The sequence below is a fragment of the Hypanus sabinus genome (genome assembly GCF_030144855.1).
Source record: "Hypanus sabinus isolate sHypSab1 chromosome Y unlocalized genomic scaffold, sHypSab1.hap1 SUPER_Y_unloc_24, whole genome shotgun sequence".
Classification (NCBI taxonomy): domain Eukaryota; kingdom Metazoa; phylum Chordata; class Chondrichthyes; order Myliobatiformes; family Dasyatidae; genus Hypanus; species Hypanus sabinus.
In genome coordinates, this window is record NW_026779026.1 from 207057 (window position 1) to 229672 (window position 22616).

General features: G+C 51.7%; 1 protein-coding gene across 1 annotated transcript in view; it reads left to right on the forward strand.

Moving 5' to 3' along the window:
- Window positions 1-22616, forward strand: part of LOC132386024 (tax1-binding protein 1 homolog A-like) — a 129481-nt gene that overhangs the window by 89376 nt on the left and 17489 nt on the right. Inside the window, exon 9 of the mRNA XM_059958306.1 lies at window positions 6573-6722. Coding sequence (XP_059814289.1) covers window positions 6573-6722 — 150 coding nt within the window. The remainder of the gene's footprint in view (window positions 1-6572; window positions 6723-22616) is intronic.

The window sequence follows — 22616 nt, forward strand, 5'->3', positions numbered from 1 at the left end:
CCCTCATGGCAGAGGGGAAGATGCTGTTCCTGAATCCTTGAGTGTGTGTCTTCAGGCTCCTGTACCTCCTCCCTGATGGCAGAGGGGAAGAAGCTGTTCCTGAATCGTTGAGTGTGTGTCTTCAGGCTCCTGTACCTCCTCCCTGATGGCAGAGGGGAAGAAGCTGTTCCTGAATCGCTGAGTGTGTGCCTTCAGGCTCCTGTACCTCCTCCCTGCTGGGAGAGGGGAAGCTGTTCCTGAATCGCTGAGTGTGTGTCTTCAGGCTCCTGTACCTCCTCCCTGATGGCAGAGGGGAAGAAGCTGTTCCTGAATCACTGAGTGTGTGATTTCAGGCTCCTGTACCTCCTCCCTGATGGCAGAGGGGAAGATGCTGTTTGTGAATCCTTGAGTGTGTGTCTTCAGGCTCCTGTACCTCCTCCCTGATGGCAGAGGGGAAGAAGCTGTTGCTGAATCCTTGAGTGTGTGTCTTCAGGCTCCTGTACATCCTCCCTGATGGCAGAGGGGAAGATGCTGTTCCTGAATCCTTGAGTGTGTGTCTTCAGGCTCCTGTACCTCCTCCCTGATGGCAGAGGGGAAGAAGCTGTTCCTGAATCCTTGAGTGTGTGTCTTCAGGCTCCTGTACCTCCTCCCTGATAGCAGAGGGGAAGATGCTGTTAATGAATCCTTGAGTGTGTGTCTTCAGGCTCCTGTACCTCCTCCCTGATGGCAGAGGGGAAGAAGCTGTTCCTGAATCGTTGAGTGTGTGTCTTCAGGCTCCTGTACCTCCTCCCTGATGGCAGAGGGGAAGAAGCTGTTCCTGAATCCTTGAGTGTGTGTCTTCAGGCTCCTGTACCTCCTCCCTGATGGCAGAGGGGAAGAAGCTGTTCCTGAATCGCTGAGTGTGTGTCTTCAGGCTCCTGTACCCCCTCCCTGCTGGGAGAGGGGAAGCTGTTCCTGAATCGCTGAGTGTGTGTCTTCAGGCTCCTGTACCTCCTCCCTGATGGCAGAAGGGAAGAAGCTGTTCCTGAATCACTGAGTGTGTGATTTCAGGCTCCTGTACCTCCTCCCTGATGGCAGAGGGGAAGATGCTGTTCCTGAATCGTTGAGTGTGTGTCTTCAGGCTCCAGTACCTCCTCCCTGATGGCAGAGGGGAAGATGCTGTTCCTGAATCGTTGAGTGTGTGTCTTCAGGCTCCTGTACCTCCTCCCTGATGGCAGAGGGGAAGAAGCTGTTCCTGAATCGTTGAGTGTGTGTCTTCAGGCTCCTGTACCTCCTCCCTGATGGCAGAGGGGAAGAAGCTGTTCCTGAATCGTTGAGTGTGTGTCTTCAGGCTCCTGTACCTCCTCCCTGATGGCAGAGGGGAAGAAGCTGTTCCTGAATCACTGAGTGTGTGATTTCAGGCTCCTGTACCTCCTCCCTGATCGCAGAGGGGAAGATGCTGTTCCTGAATCGTTGAGAGTGTGTCTTCAGGCTCCTGTACCTCCTCCATGATGGCAGAGGGGAAGATGCTGTTCCTGAATCCTTGAGTGTGTGTCTTCAGGCTCCTGTACCTCCTCCCTGATGGCAGAGGGGAAGAAGCTGTTCCTGAATCCTTGAGTGTGTGTCTTCAGGCTCCTGTACCTCCTCCCTGATGGCAGAGGGGAAGAAGCTGTTCCTGAATCGTTGAGTGTGTGTCTTCAGGCTCCTGTACCTCCTCCCTGCTGGGAGAGGGGAAGCTGTTCCTGAATCGCTGAGTGTGTGTCTACAGGCTCCTGTACCTCCTCCCTGATGGCAGAGGGGAAGAAGCTGTTCCTGAATCACTGAGTGTGTGATTTCAGGCTCCTGTACCTCCTCCCTGATGGCAGAGGGGAAGATGCTGTTCCTGAATCGTTGACTGTGTGATTTCAGGCTCCTGTACCTCCTCCCTGATGGCAGAGGGGAAGATGCTGTTTCTGAATCGTTGAGTGTTTGTCTTCAGGCTCCTGTACCTCCTCCCTGATGGCAGAGGGGAAGAAGCTGTTCCTGAATCCTTGAGTGTGTGTCTTCAGGCTGCTATACCTCCGCCCTGATGGCAGAGGGGAAGAAGCTGTTCCTGAATCGTTGAGTGTGTGTCTTAAGGCTCCTATACCTCCGCCCTGATGGCAGAGGGGAAGAAGCTGTTCCTGACTCGCTGAGTGTGTGTCTTCAGGCTCCTGTACCTCCTCCCTGATGGCAGAGGGGAAGAAGCTGTTCCTGAATCGCTGAGTGTGTGCCTTCAGGCTCCTGTACCTCCTCCCTGATGGCAGAGGGGAAGATGCTGTTCCTGAATCGTTGAGTGTGTGTCTTCAGGCTCCTGTACCTCCTCCCTGATGGCAGAGGGGAAGAAGCTGTTCCTGAATCACTGAGTGTGTGATTTCAGGCTCCTGTACCTCCTCCCTGATGGCAGAGGGGAAGATGCTGTTCCTGAATCGTTGAGTGTGTGTCTTCAGGCTCCTGTACCTCCTCCATGATGGCAGAGGGGAAGATGCTGTTCCTGAATCCTTGAGTGTGTGTCTTCAGGCTCCTGTACCTCCTCCCTGATGGCAGAGGGGAAGAAGCTGTTCCTGAATCCTTGAGTGTGTGTCTTCAGGCTCCTGTACCTCCTCCCTGATGGCAGAGGGGAAGAAGCTGTTCCTGAATCGCTGAGTGTGTGCCTTCAGGCTCCTGTACCTCCTCCCTGCTGGGAGAGGGGAAGCTGTTCCTGAATCGCTGAGTGTGTGTCTTCAGGCTCCTGTACCTCCTCCCTGATGGCAGAGGGGAAGAAGCTGTTCCTGAATCACTGAGTGTGTGATTTCAGGCTCCTGTACCTCCTCCCTGATGGCAGAGGGGAAGATGCTGTTCCTGAATCGTTGAGTGTGTGATTTCAGGCTCCTGTACCTCCTCCCTGATGGCAGAGGGGAAGATGCTGTTCCTGAATCGTTGAGTGTGTGTCTTCAGGCTCCTGTACCTCCTCCCTGATGGCAGAGGGGAAGAAGCTGTTTCTGAATCGTTGAGTGTGTGTCTTCAGGCTGCTATACCTCCGCCCTGATGGCAGAGGGGAAGAAGCTGTTCCTGAATCGTTGAGTGTGTGTCTTAAGGCTCCTATACCTCCGCCCTGATGGCAGAGGGGAAGAAGCTGTTCCTGAATCGCTGAGTGTGTGTCTTCAGGCTCCTGTACCTCCTCCCTGATGGCAGAGGGGAAGAAGCTGTTCCTGAATCGTTGAGTGTGTGTCTTCAGGCTCCTGTACCTCCTCCCTGATGGCAGAGGGGAAGAAGCTGTTCCTGAATCGTTGAGTGTGTGTCTTCAGGCTCCTATACCTCCTCCCTGATGGCAGAGGGGAAGAAGCTGTTCCTGAATCGTTGCGTGTGTCTTCAGGCTCCTGTACCTCCTCCCTGATGGCAGAGGGGAGCAATCTGTTCCTGAATCGTTGAGTGTGTGTCTTCAGGCTCCTGTACCTCCTCCCTGATTGCAGAGGGGAAGAAGCTATTCCTGAATCTTTGAGTGTGTGTCTTCAGGCTCCTGTACCTCCTCCCTGATGGCAGAAGGGAAGAAGCTGTTCCTGAATCGTTGTGTGTGTGTCTTCAGGCTCCTGTACCTCCTCCCTGATGGCAGAGGGGAAGAAGCTGTTCCTGAATCGTTGAGTGTGTGTCTTCAGGCTCCTGTACCTCCTCCCTGATGGCAGAGGGGAAGAAGCTGTTCCTGAATCGTTGAGTATGTGTCTTCAGGCTCCTGTACCTCCTCCCTGATGGCAGAGGGGAAGAAGCTGTTCCTGAATCGTTGAGTGTGTGTCTTCAGGCTCCTGTACCTCCTCCCTGATGGCAGAGGGGAAGAAGCTGTTCCTGAATCGTTGAATGTGTGTCTTCAGGCTCCTGTACCTCCTCCCTGATGGCAGAGGAGAAGAAGCTTTTCCTGAATCGTTGAGTGTGTGTCTTCAGGCTCCTATACCTCGTCCCTGATGACAGAGGGGAAGACGCTGTTCCTGAATCGTTGAGTGTGTGTCTTCAGGCTCCTGTACCTCCTCCCTGATGGCAGAGGAGAAGAAGCTTTTCCTGAATCGTTGAGTGTGTGTCTTCAGGCTCCTGTACCTGCTCACTGATGGTAGCAATGAGAAGAGGGTCTTAGGTGATGGGGGTCCTTAATGATGGATGCTGCCTTGTCGAGACGTCTTCCCTGAAGATGTCCTGGATCGAAAGGTCCAGTTTAATGTTAGGGAAATGCATACAATATACATCCTGAAATGCTTTTCCTTCGCAAAACATCCACGAGAACAGAGAATTTCCCCAAGGAATGAACGGCAGTTAAACGTGAGAACCCCAATGTCTCCCCCGCCAGTTTCCCCCTCCTGTGCTTAAGTGGCAGCAAGCAACGATACACCCTCCCCCCTCCGTGGCAAAAACTAAGCACACCCGCTACTGAGCACAGGCATGAGCTGGGCAATAGCAAAGACACAGACCCTGCAGTTACCCCGAAGACAATCGCAGTTCATCCGGCATTCGGCAGCCCACAGGTTCTCGGTCTCCCTAATAACGGCGAGGGATGTGCTCCCCCCATTTCTCACAGCAAACGGGAGACATGCGCACAGCCAGCTGGTTTTACAATGTTAAACAGTCCGTTTTGTCGTTTTTTATGAGCTCTGTGCCTGAAGGTCACGAAGATCTCAGGTCTTCCGGCCCGCAGTGGAAGATTTTCCAGCCTCCCCGACGATGCTGCTACCGTCGGCAAGGAGGTACAGGAGATTCGGGTCGGATTATCCGCCGGCTTACCCCTCAGCCATCAGGCTGGCGCGGATGGTTATGCTGAGAGCTGGCTGAAGCATTACGTGCGACGGTCGTACAGTTGAACTTTGACAGTGAGGAGTTGGAGAGAACGTTCACACTGTCTCTCCCGTAATAAACGATATAGGAGCAGAATTCGGCCATTTCATCATGGATGATCCATTTCCCTCCTGAAGAGATCCCACCTCATTTCCATTCTAAATGGACGTCCCCCTATGCTGAGGCTTTGTCCTCTGGTCTTGGACCCCCGCCGTAGGAAACATCGTCTCCGTGTCGACTCTGTCGAAATTCAGTAGGTTTCAGTGAGGTGCTCCCTTCACTGGCCTAGAACTGTCAAATGCTCCTCGTAATGTACGCCTTTCAATCCCGGGTTCATTTTCGTGAACTGCCTTTGAACCCTCTCCAATGTCAGCACTTCCTTTCTGAGATGAGGGGCCAAGGACAGCTCTCAGTACTCCAAGTCAGGCCTCACCGGTGTCTCATAAAGCCTCGGCATTACGTCCATGCTTGTATATACTAAAAATCTTCACTTCCTGAAGCTTCCTTGTCCCGTTGTGTGACTCAACCTAAACGTTAAGCTAAGAGTTTGATGTTCAGACAAAACAAGGTTGAGGTTGAATCCGGCCTGCTGCTTAAAGGGCAAAATTGAAAACATCTGTCCCTTTCCAAGACATCTTTGGGTTAACCCGGACCGCAGTGAAGTGATTGCTGACCGAGACGAAAGCCCCAGCTTCGGATCCGGCCAGCTCCTCTCACACTCCATGCAGGAAAGTCGAGCTAGCAACTTGGACTCATGAACAAAAAACTCAAGTGATATGGAAGCAGCAAAAATGCTGCCCGATGCGCCACAGGGATTGAGAAAGCGACAACAACAGTGAAGGAGTTGTCCATTTCCATTCCATCTTTGGGTTAACCCAGGCCTCTGTAAAGTGACTTCTGTCGTCAAACCCGTTGTGTAGAAGACAAGGCGGGCAAGTTTCACTAACCCACAGTGAAGAAGACAACTAGAAACAGTCCGTTTCTCAGTTGAGAGATCATCTCATAAGTTAAGACACAGGGTGGACAGCAGGCCGAGGCCATCAGGCATAGGAGCAGAATTGGGCCATTTGGCCCATCGAGTCTGCACTGCCATTTCTTGACAAAGAGGTCCCTCTGCAGTTGTACAGGGCCCTGGTGAGACCCCACCTGGAGTATTGTGTGCAGTTTTGGTCTCCAAATTTGAGGAAGGACATTCTTGCTATTGAGGGAGTGCAGCGTAGGTTCACGAGGTTAATTCCTGGGATGGCGGGACTGTCATATGTTGAAAGATTGGAGCGACTGGGCTTGTATATACTGGAATTTAGGAGGATGAGAGGGGATCTGATTGAAACATATAAGATTTTCAAGGGATTGGACACGCTGGAGGCAGGAAACACTTTCCCGATGTTGGGGGAGTCCAGAACCAGAGGCCACAGTTTAAGAATAAGGGGTAGGCCATTTAGAACTGAGTTGAGGAAAAACTTTTTCACCCAGAGAGTTGTGGACCTGTGGAATGCTCTGCCTCAGAAGGCAGTGGAGGCCAAGTCTCTGGATGCTTTCAAGAAAGAGTTAGATAGAGCTCTTAAAGATAGCGGGGTCAAGGGATATGGGGAGAAGGCAGGAACCGGGTACTGATTGTGGATGATCAGCCAGGGTTACAATGAATGGCGGTACTGGCACGAAGGGCCGAATGGCCTACTCCTGCACCTGTTGTCTAAATATAAATTCCATCCATGGCTGATTTATTATCCCTCTCAACCCCATTCTCCTGCCTTCTCCCCTAATGCTCCAATTCATCAACCTCTGCCTTAAATATACCCCAGGACATGGCACCACACAGTCCATGGGTCCTCCACCACCAGCTGAAGGAAGTTTTCCTCAACCCTGTTCTAAATGGACGTCCCTCAACTCTGAGGCTGTGCCCTCTGGTCCTAGACTCGCGCCACTGCAGGAAACGCCCTCTATCTCAGCCGGTCAGTATTCGGTAACTTTCAACTCTCTTTTTGAAAGCAGCCTTGGAGTTGGGTGTGGGACTATTAATTGTGTGTTAAGTGCTGTTTGTCTAAGTTTAGAGCTATGTTAAGCATAGATGTTGTGAGCCAGAAGTTCCTGTGCTGTATTGGTCTACGTTAAGTCGGCATTTGACCCAATACCCCAAGTTGATTTTAAAAACTCAAGACAAGACTAATTGAATAATAAGATAGCAGAGCAACCTTCAAAAGCACAAACGAGAGAAAATCTGCAGATGCTGGAAAGCCGAGGCAAAACACGCACAAAATGGTGGAGGCGCTCAGCAGGTCAGGCAGCGTTTGTGGACACGAATAAACAGTCCCGATGAGGGGTCTCAGCCTGACGCGTCAACTGTTTATTCATTTCCACAGACGCTGCCTGACCCGCGGTGTTCCCCCAGGATTTGGTGTGTTTTAACTTTCAAAATGCCCGGCCACAGCTGCGTATCTCTCTTTGAATTGTGGAGCAGATGTGGGCCTGTAACTTGGAAGTTGCATTATGTGTTTTACCTGACTGACGCATGTGTGTGTGTGTGTGTGTGTGTGTGTGTGTGTGTGTGTGTGTGTGTGTGTGTGTGTGTGTGTTCTCATTCCCCCTCACGCAGGGCCAATGAGATGGGCGTCCCCCACACGATAGAAAGGTCAGGGAGAGGAGGTAAAGTCGGAGTCGGCTAGCACAGCACCAACAGGACTGAGGAGCCGCTGTAGTATTGATGAGACCCATTGAGGACTGGGGAGAGTCAGTCTACTTTGCAGTTATTTCAATAAAAGGTCGGAGGTTTCCCGTGTTTGTCTCTGAATTTGAGTTATTCCTGTTCCTCATTCCCCCAACGCCCACACAGAATGCCAACTACTTGAAACTGTTCACAGCCGAATAAATCTGAGTCACTGTGCTCTAACCAAGACGTATTTTAACAGTTCACAATCGATTTGGATATCCAAAATAACTTCAGAAGTCACCCCCACACCCCCCCCCTTATTTTCTGTATTTCTGAACAGATCAGCTATCACCAACAGTGATAGATACCGGCACTGAATCAAGTCATAGAGCACTGCGGCTCAGAAACAGGCCCTTCAGCCCATCGAATCAATGCTGAACCTTTAGTCAAACAACACTACAGCTCAGAAACAGGCCCTTTGGCCCGTCTAATCCATGCCGAACTATTACTCTGCCTAGTCCCGTGCACTCTCTCTGTGACTGCAGCTGCATAATGCTGCATTCTGTTTCGTGTCTCCTCGACCGCGATGTATGGCGTGGTGTGTCCGGGTGGCCCACGAGTCACAGCTTTTCACTGTCTCGCGGTCCATGTAACCCAGTTCAGTCGTTGAACAGACTTTTTCTTGGTACCACTGTACATTTCTGCCTTGCCTATCTCCCTCGTTCTACCTGAGACCCACTTCATCTAAGGATATTGTATCAGTAATAACTAATTTGGAGTGGTGTTCAAAATAGACCTTGTGGACCAAACAGCCTGTTCCTGTGGCTGCTTGATCCAATCCTTGGATCGTTAAGGCCAGAGGAGATATTTGGGTTAAGCTCCCACTACCTATTAAATGCTCCCAAAGACGTGTGTCTGAAATAGCCTCTGACAACAAGTCCAGCTCCTGGCCTTAGCCACTAAGCCTGGGGGGACCGTTTCTCCCGATAGGAGAAGGGGCAAAGGCGGGTTACTGGTCCCTTACAACTAGTCACTTCGGGCAGATGGTGCCATCAGCCGCGGTTGGCAGCTCGCCTCGGAGAGGGAAAACTTCAATCACAAACCCCCACTGCCTTGTGCCTACACCCGCTGACGGGCAAGGCTCCGGGTGAAACCCCGTGGGGAAAATCCGGAGCTGGAGTCCCCGCGGCAGTCCCACGTTGAGCTCAACCCCTGCGACGCCGCTGGTGCCCAGCCGTGTCGCTCTGTGCCGTTCCTTTGGGTTCGTCAGCTGCGTGGAGAGGGGGAGCCCGCTACACGGGCAACAGCTCGCTCTCCGTATCGCACTGAGCAGGCCGGTGTATCTAACAGCTCGGATGCAACCCTGACCGATAGAGGCTTCAGATCCAATCCTCCAAGCTGATACGAACTCAAAGACTGACTGAGCAATGGAATGTAGAAATGTAACCACCCAATAACCGGCTTTCACATCACTCCCCGTGCATTCCCGAATCCTAAATGACTTCTGAGTCAGAATCAGGTTTAACATCACTGGCAAACGTTTCAAACACGTTTTGCAGTGGCAGGGTGTTCCAACACATAACGGTAATAGCAATAAGGAATATATATCGAAATCAAATTTAATTAATTAAATATAATGAATCTCCGGACTGCACATGCTGACAAATGCTGTCTGTACTTGCACTAACCACCATGCCACTGGTACGGTAGCACAGTGGTCAGCACAACACTCCACAGTACCAGTGACCCGCGTTCAAGTCCGTAAGGAGTTTGTACGTTCTCCCAGTGACCGCATGGGTTTCCTCCCGCAGTTCGAGGACTTAGCGGTTGGTAAGTCAATTGGTTATTCCAAATCGTCCCATGATTAAGCTAGGGTTAAATCGGGAGATTTAATCCTTGCAGCTCGAAAGGTCAGAAGGGCCTATTCTGCATTATAAATAATTTTGAAATGTAGTGTGTCAGGATGGAGATACGTCTCTACCAGAGGAGGTGTAAGGTGCTCCTTCCCTCCGCTATCCTGCAGGTCACCCTTGGGGCGAGGTGTAGCACCTGCTTAGCCCACCGATCAGGGTTACGTGAAACCGTGGGGGCAGGTGGTGGACGTTCATATGAGCAGCCGGTGCAGATCACAAGTCCTGGTGATGCGACCACTGACACTAGGCAGACAGTCTCTGAAGAGTATTGATAATGGCTGGGGTCACCCGTCTGTAAAGACACTGCTCAGAAGAAGGCAATGGCAAACCACTTCTGTAGATAAAATTTGCCAAGAACAATCATGTCATATTCATTGACCATTGAGGAATCTGATGGCGTAGGGGAAGAAGCTGAGAGACCAACACGGTAATAAGTCAGTAATCTGGTAACAGACTGCCTTCTGTCTGCTCCCCGCTCACTCTTTGTTGTTCTCATTCAGCCCTTCCCCATATTACTTTTTCTGTATTCTTAATCTGTGCCTTTTTAATGAAGTTTGGTTTCCAGCACAGAGATCAGAATTGAAAACAGCGCACACAGAATGTTGGAGGAACTCAGCAGGTCAGAGTTTATTTCAAGTATTAGTATGAGAATCAGTTTAATATCACCAGAGTAGTCATGAAATTTGTTGCTGTGCGTTCATTGCAATACATAATAATAAAACCTGTAAATTACAGTAAAAAAAGACCTATATTTAAAGTTAAAATAATGCAAAAAGTAGTGCCTTAGCATTCATGGTGTCAGTGTCCAGAAATCGGATGGCAGAAGCTGTTCCTGAATCGCTGAGTGTGTGGCATCAGGCTCCTGTACCTCCTCCCTGATGGCAGAGGGGAAGAAACTGTTCCTGAATCGTTGAGAGTGTGTCTTCAGGCTCCTGTACCTCCTCCCTGATGGCAGAGGGGAAGAAGCTGTTCCTGAATCGTTGTGTGTGTGCCTTCAGGCTCCTGTACCTCCTCCCTGATGGCAGAGGGGAAGAAGCTGTTCCTGAATCGTTGAGTTTGTGTCTTCAGGCTCCTGTACCTCCTCCCTGATGGCAGAGGGGAAGAAGCTGTTCCTGAATCGTTGAGAGTGTGTCTTCAGGCTCCTGTACCTCCTCCCTGATGGCAGAGGGGAAGAAGCTGTTCCTGAATCGTTGAGTGTGTTTCTTCAGGCTCCTGTACCTCCTCCCTGATGGCAGAGAGGGAGAAGCTGTTCCTGAATCGTTGAGTGTGTGTCTTCAGGCTCCTGTACCTCCTCCCTGATGGCAGAGGGGAAGAAGCTGTTCCTGAATCGTTGAGTGTGTGTCTTCAGGCTCCTGTACCTACTCCCTGATGGTAGCAATGAGAAAGAGGGCACGTCCTGGGTGACAGGGGTCCTTAATGTCAGATGCCATCTTTTTGAGGCATTGCTCCCTGAAGATGTCCTGGATACTGGGGCGGACATCTTACCTCTAATATATTTAACTGGGGCTCCAATCTTGAATACCTTAGCCCGAAGCAGGGCCACTGTGAGGATTTTGCACTTTAATTCCTGATGGCTGGTAGCCTCCACATGGTGCTAACCCCAAAAAAACGCTCCAGAGGCCTGGGTTCGATATTGACCTTGGGTGCTGTTGCATATGCGCAGAACAAAGACGACAACATTAAATAGGACTAAATATTTTCACTGTGTCATTTTAGCCACACTCAGTGCAGGAGCGATGAACTAGGCCCGCTAGAGATTGAAACGCGTGCGGCCGAAATCCCTGGGTGAAACAAAAGAGACCAGGCCTCCCTGGCCCGATCCCACTCGCCCCATGATCGATCCACTGCGTGCATATCTCGCAATCGATCCAGTACAGTCTGTGAAGAGTGCACGTTCTCCATCTGGGTTCCCACGGGTGCTCTCCTGCACCCTGAGGACGTGAGGGATGGCAGGTTAACCGGTCACTTCAGGTCAATGGGCAGCGTAACCAAGTGGGGCGCCCACACCAAGGCGCAGCTGTACCGGAGCTGTGACCTGTCCACGCTCTTCAACGGGTCAGAGTTCTGGCGCGTGTGCAAGAGAGAGGGCGACTATCGTCGTCCCACATCATGAGCCTGCGAAACATCCTCCATATCCTTTGGCCAAGGAAGATCTTCAACTGTGCCCTACTCGCTCAGTGTAAGGCGTGTCCACTATCTTGGTGTCGGTCATTCCAACCGTGCCCTACTCGCTCAGTGTAAGGCGTGTCCACTATCTTGGTGTCGGTCATTCCAACCGTGCCCTACTCGCTCAGTGTAAGGCGTGTCCACTATCTTGGTGTTGGTCATTCCAACTGTGCCCTACTCGCTCAGTGTAAGGCGTGTCCACTATCTTGGTGTCGGTCATTCCAACCGTGCCCTACTCGCTCAGTGTAAGGCGTGTCCACTATCTTGGTGTTGGTCATTCCAACCGTGCCCTACTCGCTCAGTGTAAGGCGTGTCCACTATCTTGGTGTCGGTCATTCCAACCGTGCCCTACTCGCTCAGTGTAAGGCGTGTCCACTATCTTGGTGTCGGTCATTCCAACCGTGCCCTACTCGTTCAGTGTAAGGCGTGTCCACTATCTTGGTGTCGGTCATTCCAACTGTGCCTTACTCGCTCAGTGTAAGGCGTGTCCACTATCTTGGTGTCGGTCATTCCAACCGTGCCTTACTCGTTCAGTGTAAGGCGTGTCCACTATCTTGGTGTCGGTCATTCCAACTGTGCCTTACTCGCTCAGTGTAAGGCGTGTCCACTATCTTGGTGTCGGTCATTCCAACTGTGCCCTACTCGCTCAGTGTAAGGCGTGTCCACTATCTTGGTGTTGGTCATTCCAACCGTGCCTTACTCGCTCAGTGTAAGGCGTGTCCACTATCTTGGTGTCGGTCATTCCAACCGTGCCTTACTCGCTCAGTGTAAGGCGTGTCCACTATCTTGGTGTTGGTCATTCCAACCGTGCCCTACTCACTCAGTGTAAGGCGTGTCCACTATCTTGGTGTTGGTCATTCCAACCGTGCCCTACTCGCTCAGTGTAAGGCGTGTCCACTATCTTGGTGTCGGTCATTCCAACCGTGCCCTACTCGTTCAGTGTAAGGCGTGTCCACTATCTTGGTGTCGGTCATTCCAACTGTGCCTTACTCGCTCAGTGTAAGGCGTGTCCACTATCTTGGTGTCGGTCATTCCAACCGTGCCTTACTCGTTCAGTGTAAGGCGTGTCCACTATCTTGGTGTCGGTCATTCCAACTGTGCCCTACTCGCTCAGTGTAAGGCGTGTCCACTATCTTGGTGTCGGTCATTCCAACCGTGCCTTACTCGCTCAGTGTAAGGCGTGTCCACTATCTTGGTGTTGGTCATTCCAACCGTGCCTTACTCGCTCAGTGTAAGGCGTGTCCACTATCTTGGTGTCGGTCATTCCAACCGTGTCCTACTCGCTCAGTGTAAGGCGTGTCCACTATCTTGGTGTTGGTCATTCCAACCGTGCCCTACTCGCTCAGTGTAAGGCGTGTCCACTATCTTGGTGTTGGTCATTCCAACCGTGCCCTACTCGCTCAGTGTAAGGCGTGTCCACTATCTTGGTGTCGGTCATTCCAACCGTGCCCTACTCGCTCAGTGTAAGGCGTGTCCACTATCTTGGTGTTGGTCATTCCAACTGTGCCCTACTCGTTCAGTGTAAGGCGTGTCCACTATCTTGGTGTTGGTCATTCCAACTGTGCCTTACTCGCTCAGTGTAAGGCGTGTCCACTATCTTGGTGTCGGTCATTCCAACTGTGCCCTACTCGCTCAGTGTAAGGCGTGTCCACTATCTTGGTGTCGGTCATTCCAACCGTGCCTTACTCGCTCAGTGTAAGGCGTGTCCACTATCTTGGTGTTGGTCATTCCAACCGTGCCCTACTCGCTCAGTGTAAGGCGTGTCCACTATCTTGGTGTCGGTCATTCCAACTGTGCCCTACTCGTTCAGTGTAAGGCGTGTCCACTATCTTGGTGTCGGTCATTCCAACCGTGCCTTACTCGTTCAGTGTAAGGCGTGTCCACTATCTTGGTGATGGTCATTCCAACCGTGCCCTACTCGCTCAGTGTAAGGCGTGTCCACTATCTTGGTGTTGGTCATTCCAACCGTGCCTTACTCGCTCAGTGTAAGGCGTGTCCACTATCTTGGTGTCGGTCATTCCAACCGTGCCCTACTCGCTCAGTGTAAGGCGTGTCCACTATCTTGGTGTTGGTCATTCCAACCGTGCCCTACTCGCTCAGTGTAAGGCGTGTCCACTATCTTGGTGTTGGTCATTCCAACTGTGCCCTACTCGCTCAGTGTAAGGCGTGTCCACTATCTTGGTGTCGGTCATTCCAACCGTGCCTTACTCGCTCAGTGTAAGGCGTGTCCACTATCTTGGTGTTGGTCATTCCAACCGTGCCCTACTCGCTCAGTGTAAGGCGTGTCCACTATCTTGGTGTTGGTCATTCCAACCGTGCCCTACTCGCTCAGTGTAAGGCGTGTCCACTATCTTGGTGTCGGTCATTCCAACCGTGCCCTACTCGCTCAGTGTAAGGCGTGTCCACTATCTTGGTGTCGGTCATTCCAACCGTGCCCTACTCGCTCAGTGTAAGGCGTGTCCACTATCTTGGTGTCGGTCATTCCAACCGTGCCTTACTCGCTCAGTGTAAGGCGTGTCCACTATCTTGGTGTCGGTCATTCCAACCGTGCCTTACTCGCTCAGTGTAAGGCGTGTCCACTATCTTGGTGTCGGTCATTCCAACCGTGCCTTACTCGCTCAGTGTAAGGCGTGTCCACTATCTTGGTGTTGGTCATTCCAACTGTGCCCTACTCGCTCAGTGTAAGGCGTGTCCACTATCTTGGTGTCGGTCATTCCAACCGTGCCCTACTCGCTCAGTGTAAGGCGTGTCCACTATCTTGGTGTTGGTCATTCCAACTGTGCCCTACTCGCTCAGTGTAAGGCGTGTCCACTATCTTGGTGTCGGTCATTCCAACTGTGCCCTACTCGCTCAGTGTAAGGCGTGTCCACTATCTTGGTGTCGGTCATTCCAACCGTGCCCTACTCGCTCAGTGTAAGGCGTGTCCACTATCTTGGTGTCGGTCATTCCAACCGTGCCTTACTCGCTCAGTGTAAGGCGTGTCCACTATCTTGGTGTCGGTCATTCCAACTGTGCCCTACTCGCTCAGTGTAAGGCGTGTCCACTATCTTGGTGTTGGTCATTCCAACCGTGCCCTACTCGCTCAGTGTAAGGCGTGTCCACTATCTTGGTGTCGGTCATTCCAACCGTGCCTTACTCGCTCAGTGTAAGGCGTGTCCACTATCTTGGTGTCGGTCATTCCAACTGTGCCCTACTCGCTCAGTGTAAGGCGTGTCCACTATCTTGGTGTTGGTCATTCCAACCGTGCCTTACTCGCTCAGTGTAAGGCGTGTCCACTATCTTGGTGTCGGTCATTCCAACCGTGCCCTACTCGTTCAGTGTAAGGCGTGTCCACTATCTTGGTGTTGGTCATTCCAACCGTGCCCTACTCGCTCAGTGTAAGGCGTGTCCACTATCTTGGTGTTGGTCATTCCAACTGTGCCCTACTCGCTCAGTGTAAGGCGTGTCCACTATCTTGGTGTCGGTCATTCCAACCGTGCCTTACTCGTTCAGTGTAAGGCGTGTCCACTATCTTGGTGTCGGTCATTCCAACCGTGCCTTACTCGCTCAGTGTAAGGCGTGTCCACTATCTTGGTGTCGGTCATTCCAACTGTGCCCTACTCGCTCAGTGTAAGGCGTGTCCACTATCTTGGTGTTGGTCATTCCAACCGTGCCCTACTCGCTCAGTGTAAGGCGTGTCCACTATCTTGGTGTCGGTCATTCCAACCGTGCCTTACTCGCTCAGTGTAAGGCGTGTCCACTATCTTGGTGTCGGTCATTCCAACTGTGCCTTACTCGCTCAGTGTAAGGCGTGTCCACTATCTTGGTGTCGGTCATTCCAACCGTGCCTTACTCGCTCAGTGTAAGGCGTGTCCACTATCTTGGTGTTGGTCATTCCAACCGTGCCTTACTCGTTCAGTGTAAGGCGTGTCCACTATCTTGGTGTTGGTCATTCCAACTGTGCCCTACTCGCTCAGTGTAAGGCGTGTCCACTATCTTGGTGTCGGTCATTCCAACTGTGCCCTACTCGCTCAGTGTAAGGCGTGTCCACTATCTTGGTGTTGGTCATTCCAACCGTGCCCTACTCGTTCAGTGTAAGGCGTGTCCACTATCTTGGTGTTGGTCATTCCAACCGTGCCTTACTCGCTCAGTGTAAGGCGTGTCCACTATCTTGGTGTCGGTCATTCCAACCGTGCCTTACTCGCTCAGTGTAAGGCGTGTCCACTATCTTGGTGTTGGTCATTCCAACCGTGCCTTACTCGCTCAGTGTAAGGCGTGTCCACTATCTTGGTGTTGGTCATTCCAACCGTGCCTTACTCGCTCAGTGTAAGGCGTGTCCACTATCTTGGTGTTGGTCATTCCAACCGTGCCTTACTCGCTCAGTGTAAGGCGTGTCCACTATCTTGGTGTCGGTCATTCCAACCGTGCCCTACTCGCTCAGTGTAAGGCGTGTCCACTATCTTGGTGTCGGTCATTCCAAAGGTGCCCTACTCGCTCAGTGTAAGGCGTGTCCACTATCTTGGTGTTGGTCATTCCAACTGTGCCTTACTCGCTCAGTGTAAGGCGTGTCCACTATCTTGGTGTCGGTCATTCCAACCGTGCCTTACTCGCTCAGTGTAAGGCGTGTCCACTATCTTGGTGTCGGTCATTCCAACCGTGCCCTACTCGCTCAGTGTAAGGCGTGTCCACTATCTTGGTGTCGGTCATTCCAACCGTGCCCTACTCGCTCAGTGTAAGGCGTGTCCACTATCTTGGTGTCGGTCATTCCAACTGTGCCCTACTCGTTCAGTGTAAGGCGTGTCCACTATCTTGGTGTTGGTCATTCCAACCGTGCCCTACTCGCTCAGTGTAAGGCGTGTCCACTATCTTGGTGTTGGTCATTCCAACTGTGCCTTACTCGCTCAGTGTAAGGCGTGTCCACTATCTTGGTGTCGGTCATTCCAACTGTGCCTTACTCGTTCAGTGTAAGGCGTGTCCACTATCTTGGTGTTGGTCATTCCAACCGTGCCTTACTCGCTCAGTGTAAGGCGTGTCCACTATCTTGGTGTCGGTCATTCCAACCGTGCCCTACTCGCTCAGTGTAAGGCGTGTCCACTATCTTGGTGTTGGTCATTCCAACTGTGCCTTACTCGCTCAGTGTAAGGCGTGTCCACTATCTTGGTGTCGGTCATTCCAACTGTGCCCTACTCGCTCAGTGTAAGGCGTGTCCACTATCTTGGTGTCGGTCATTCCAACTGTGCCCTACTCGCTCAGTGTAAGGCGTGTCCACTATCTTGGTGTTGGTCATTCCAACCGTGCCTTACTCGCTCAGTGTAAGGCGTGTCCACTATCTTGGTGTTGGTCATTCCAACCGTGCCCTACTCGTTCAGTGTAAGGCGTGTCCACTATCTTGGTGTCGGTCATTCCAACCGTGCCCTACTCGCTCAGTGTAAGGCGTGTCCACTATCTTGGTGTCGGTCATTCCAACCGTGCCTTACTCGCTCAGTGTAAGGCGTGTCCACTATCTTGGTGTCGGTCATTCCAACCGTGCCTTACTCGTTCAGTGTAAGGCGTGTCCACTATCTTGGTGTCGGTCATTCCAACTGTGCCCTACTCGCTCAGTGTAAGGCGTGTCCACTATCTTGGTGTTGGTCATTCCAACTGTGCCCTACTCGCTCAGTGTAAGGCGTGTCCACTATCTTGGTGTTGGTCATTCCAACTGTGCCCTACTCGCTCAGTGTAAGGCGTGTCCACTATCTTGGTGTCGGTCATTCCAACTGTGCCTTACTCGCTCAGTGTAAGGCGTGTCCACTATCTTGGTGTCGGTCATTCCAACCGTGCCCTACTCGCTCAGTGTAAGGCGTGTCCACTATCTTGGTGTCGGTCATTCCAACCGTGCCCTACTCGCTCAGTGTAAGGCGTGTCCACTATCTTGGTGTTGGTCATTCCAACCGTGCCTTACTCGCTCAGTGTAAGGCGTGTCCACTATCTTGGTGTCGGTCATTCCAACCGTGCCCTACTCGCTCAGTGTAAGGCGTGTCCACTATCTTGGTGTTGGTCATTCCAACTGTGCCCTACTCGCTCAGTGTAAGGCGTGTCCACTATCTTGGTGTTGGTCATTCCAACCGTGCCCTACTCGCTCAGTGTAAGGCGTGTCCACTATCTTGGTGTCGGTCATTCCAACCGTGCCCTACTCGCTCAGTGTAAGGCGTGTCCACTATCTTGGTGTCGGTCATTCCAACTGTGCCTTACTCGCTCAGTGTAAGGCGTGTCCACTATCTTGGTGTCGGTCATTCCAACCGTGCCTTACTCGCTCAGTGTAAGGCGTGTCCACTATCTTGGTGTTGGTCATTCCAACTGTGCCCTACTCGCTCAGTGTAAGGCGTGTCCACTATCTTGGTGTCGGTCATTCCAACTGTGCCCTACTCGCTCAGTGTAAGGCGTGTCCACTATCGGTCATTCCAACCGTGCCTTACTCGCTCAGTGTAAGGCGTGTCCACTATCTTGGTGTCGGTCATTCCAACTGTGCCCTACTCGCTCAGTGTAAGGCGTGTCCACTATCTTGGTGTCGGTCATTCCAACTGTGCCTTACTCGCTCAGTGTAAGGCGTGTCCACTATCTTGGTGTTGGTCATTCCAACCGTGCCTTACTCGCTCAGTGTAAGGCGTGTCCACTATCTTGGTGTCGGTCATTCCAACCGTGCCCTACTCGCTCAGTGTAAGGCGTGTCCACTATCTTGGTGTCGGTCATTCCAACTGTGCCCTACTCGCTCAGTGTAAGGCGTGTCCACTATCTTGGTGTCGGTCATTCCAACCGTGCCTTACTCGTTCAGTGTAAGGCGTGTCCACTATCTTGGTGTTGGTCATTCCAACTGTGCCCTACTCGCTCAGTGTAAGGCGTGTCCACTATCTTGGTGTCGGTCATTCCAACCGTGCCTTACTCGCTCAGTGTAAGGCGTGTCCACTATCTTGGTGTTGGTCATTCCAACCGTGCCTTACTCGCTCAGTGTAAGGCGTGTCCACTATCTTGGTGTTGGTCATTCCAACTGTGCCTTACTCGCTCAGTGTAAGGCGTGTCCACTATCTTGGTGTCGGTCATTCCAACCGTGCCCTACTCGCTCAGTGTAAGGCGTGTCCACTATCTTGGTGTCGGTCATTCCAACCGTGCCCTACTCGCTCAGTGTAAGGCGTGTCCACTATCTTGGTGTCGGTCATTCCAACCGTGCCCTACTCGCTCAGTGTAAGGCGTGTCCACTATCTTGGTGTTGGTCATTCCAACTGTGCCCTACTCGCTCAGTGTAAGGCGTGTCCACTATCTTGGTGTTGGTCATTCCAACCGTGCCCTACTCGCTCAGTGTAAGGCGTGTCCACTATCTTGGTGTCGGTCATTCCAACCGTGCCCTACTTGCTCAGTGTAAGGCGTGTCCACTATCTTGGTGTCGGTCATTCCAACCGTGCCCTACTCGCTCAGTGTAAGGCGTGTCCACTATCTTGGTGTTGGTCATTCCAACTGTGCCCTACTCGCTCAGTGTAAGGCGTGTCCACTATCTTGGTGTTGGTCATTCCAACCGTGCCTTACTCGCTCAGTGTAAGGCGTGTCCACTATCTTGGTGTCGGTCATTCCAACCGTGCCCTACTCGCTCAGTGTAAGGCGTGTCCACTATCTTGGTGTTGGTCATTCCAACCGTGCCCTACTCGCTCAGTGTAAGGCGTGTCCACTATCTTGGTGTCGGTCATTCCAACTGTGCCCTACTCGCTCAGTGTAAGGCGTGTCCACTATCTTGGTGTCGGTCATTCCAACCGTGCCTTACTCGTTCAGTGTAAGGCGTGTCCACTATCTTGGTGTTGGTCATTCCAACTGTGCCCTACTCGCTCAGTGTAAGGCGTGTCCACTATCTTGGTGTTGGTCATTCCAACTGTGCCTTACTCGCTCAGTGTAAGGCGTGTCCACTATCTTGGTGTTGGTCATTCCAACTGTGCCCTACTCGCTCAGTGTAAGGCGTGTCCACTATCTTGGTGTTGGTCATTCCAACTGTGCCCTACTCGCTCAGTGTAAGGCGTGTCCACTATCTTGGTGTTGGTCATTCCAACCGTGCCTTACTCGCTCAGTGTAAGGCGTGTCCACTATCTTGGTGTTGGTCATTCCAACCGTGCCCTACTCGCTCAGTGTAAGGCGTGTCCACTATCTTGGTGTCGGTCATTCCAACTGTGCCTTACTCGCTCAGTGTAAGGCGTGTCCACTATCTTGGTGTTGGTCATTCCAACCGTGCCCTACTCGCTCAGTGTAAGGCGTGTCCACTATCTTGGTGTCGGTCATTCCAACCGTGCCCTACTCGCTCAGTGTAAGGCGTGTCCACTATCTTGGTGTTGGTCATTCCAACCGTGCCCTACTCGCTCAGTGTAAGGCGTGTCCACTATCTTGGTGTTGGTCATTCCAACCGTGCCTTACTCGCTCAGTGTAAGGCGTGTCCACTATCTTGGTGTTGGTCATTCCAACTGTGCCTTACTCGCTCAGTGTAAGGCGTGTCCACTATCTTGGTGTCGGTCATTCCAACCGTGCCCTACTCGCTCAGTGTAAGGCGTGTCCACTATCTTGGTGTCGGTCATTCCAACTGTGCCCTACTCGCTCAGTGTAAGGCGTGTCCACTATCTTGGTGTTGGTCATTCCAACCGTGCCTTACTCGCTCAGTGTAAGGCGTGTCCACTATCTTGGTGTCGGTCATTCCAACTGTGCCCTACTCGCTCAGTGTAAGGCGTGTCCACTATCTTGGTGTTGGTCATTCCAACCGTGCCCTACTCGTTCAGTGTAAGGCGTGTCCACTATCTTGGTGTTGGTCATTCCAACTGTGCCTTACTCGCTCAGTGTAAGGCGTGTCCACTATCTTGGTGTTGGTCATTCCAACTGTGCCCTACTCGCTCAGTGTAAGGCGTGTCCACTATCTTGGTGTCGGTCATTCCAACTGTGCCCTACTCGCTCAGTGTAAGGCGTGTCCACTATCTTGGTGTCGGTCATTCCAACTGTGCCTTACTCGTTCAGTGTAAGGCGTGTCCACTATCTTGGTGTTGGTCATTCCAACCGTGCCTTACTCGCTCAGTGTAAGGCGTGTCCACTATCTTGGTGTCGGTCATTCCAACTGTGCCCTACTCGTTCAGTGTAAGGCGTGTCCACTATCTTGGTGTCGGTCATTCCAACCGTGCCCTACTCGTTCAGTGTAAGGCGTGTCCACTATCTTGGTGTTGGTCATTCCAACCGTGCCCTACTCGCTCAGTGTAAGGCGTGTCCACTATCTTGGTGTCGGTCATTCCAACTGTGCCTTACTCGCTCAGTGTAAGGCGTGTCCACTATCTTGGTGTCGGTCATTCCAACCGTGCCCTACTCGCTCAGTGTAAGGCGTGTCCACTATCTTGGTGTCGGTCATTCCAACCGTGCCTTACTCGCTCAGTGTAAGGCGTGTCCACTATCTTGGTGTTGGTCATTCCAACTGTGCCTTACTCGCTCAGTGTAAGGCGTGTCCACTATCTTGGTGTTGGTCATTCCAACCGTGCCTTACTCGCTCAGTGTAAGGCGTGTCCACTATCTTGGTGTCGGTCATTCCAACTGTGCCTTACTCGCTCAGTGTAAGGCGTGTCCACTATCTTGGTGTTGGTCATTCCAACTGTGCCTTACTCGCTCAGTGTAAGGCGTGTCCACTATCTTGGTGTTGGTCATTCCAACTGTGCCTTACTCGCTCAGTGTAAGGCGTGTCCACTATCTTGGTGTTGGTCATTCCAACTGTGCCTTACTCGCTCAGTGTAAGGCGTGTCCACTATCTTGGTGTTGGTCATTCCAACTGTGCCCTACTCGCTCAGTGTAAGGCGTGTCCACTATCTTGGTGTTGGTCATTCCAACTGTGCCCTACTCGCTCAGTGTAAGGCGTGTCCACTATCTTGGTGTCGGTCATTCCAACTTGAATTAGGAACTGAGATAACAAATATAGGCGATTTCCAAAAATAAAATAGTGCGTGATAGGGAGGTTTCACGGTGATTTTCATGACCAGCAGCCCAAAATCCATAAGGTACCCCCAGGAGTATTCAAAAGTGTCAGTGGTCACATAAACAGGACGTGATCTGCACCGGCTGCTCATACGACTATCCACCACCTGCTCCCATGGCTTCAGTGACCCTGATCGGGGGCTAAGCAGGTGCTACACCTTGCCCAAGGGTGACCCGCAGGCTAGCGGGGGGAAGGAGTCCCTCACACCTCCTTTGGAAGAGAGGTATCACCATGTTCAGTACTATATTTAACTTATTTATTATTAATTTCTGTATTGTACAGTATGTCTTTTGCACAGCAGTTGTTTGTCAGTCTTTTGCTTGTGTGTAGTTTTTCATTGACCATTATATTGTTCTACCGTCGGCAGGAAAGTTAACCCCAAGGTAATTTCAAATACAGTGACATGTACATAATTTGGTCATAAATTTACGTTGAACCTCAAGAGTTCCCAGTGGCTTACTGCATGCAGGCCATTTTATTTGGCCTGCTGAAGGGTCTCGGCCCAAAACGTCGCATGTTCATTCCTCTCCATAGATGCTGCCTGACCTGGTGAGTTCCTCCGGCATTGTGTGTTTAACTCCCTGGGTCGCCTCAGGCTCACTCAGCTCGTTCTCGTCTAGGGGGAGCAGCCTTCGGCCCCGCCAAACTGGGTAATCAGCTGGTGTGGATGCTGTGTGATGTCCCCGCCTCACCCAAAAACAGACAGTACACCATATGCGATTAAATGAGTACAATTTATAAAGGTTACTATAACTAAGTGATTAATAACGATACAGTATATATGAAGAGAAAAATAAAGAAAAGGCGCCAAACTTATCAAAGTCCAAACCACTTCGTGCAGAACCGTTGGAGCTCAATTACTGAAGTCTTCTGGCCACCATTCGATCCCCTCTGAACTCCTCGACTCGCAGCTCAGGACCCTCCGAACTCCTCGACTCTCCAAACAGCTCAGGACCCTCCGAGTGGTCAACCAAGCACATCTAGCTTCATTCCCCCCCCCCTCGGAGAATCTCCCGGCCTCTGACCCCCCTTTGGGGTCCGATCCTCGCCCAGCTTAGAGCATTGCGTCCTCTCTCTCGACCCCCTCGCACCGATCTGCCCAAAAGCCCGTCAACAAAAGCTTAGAGAC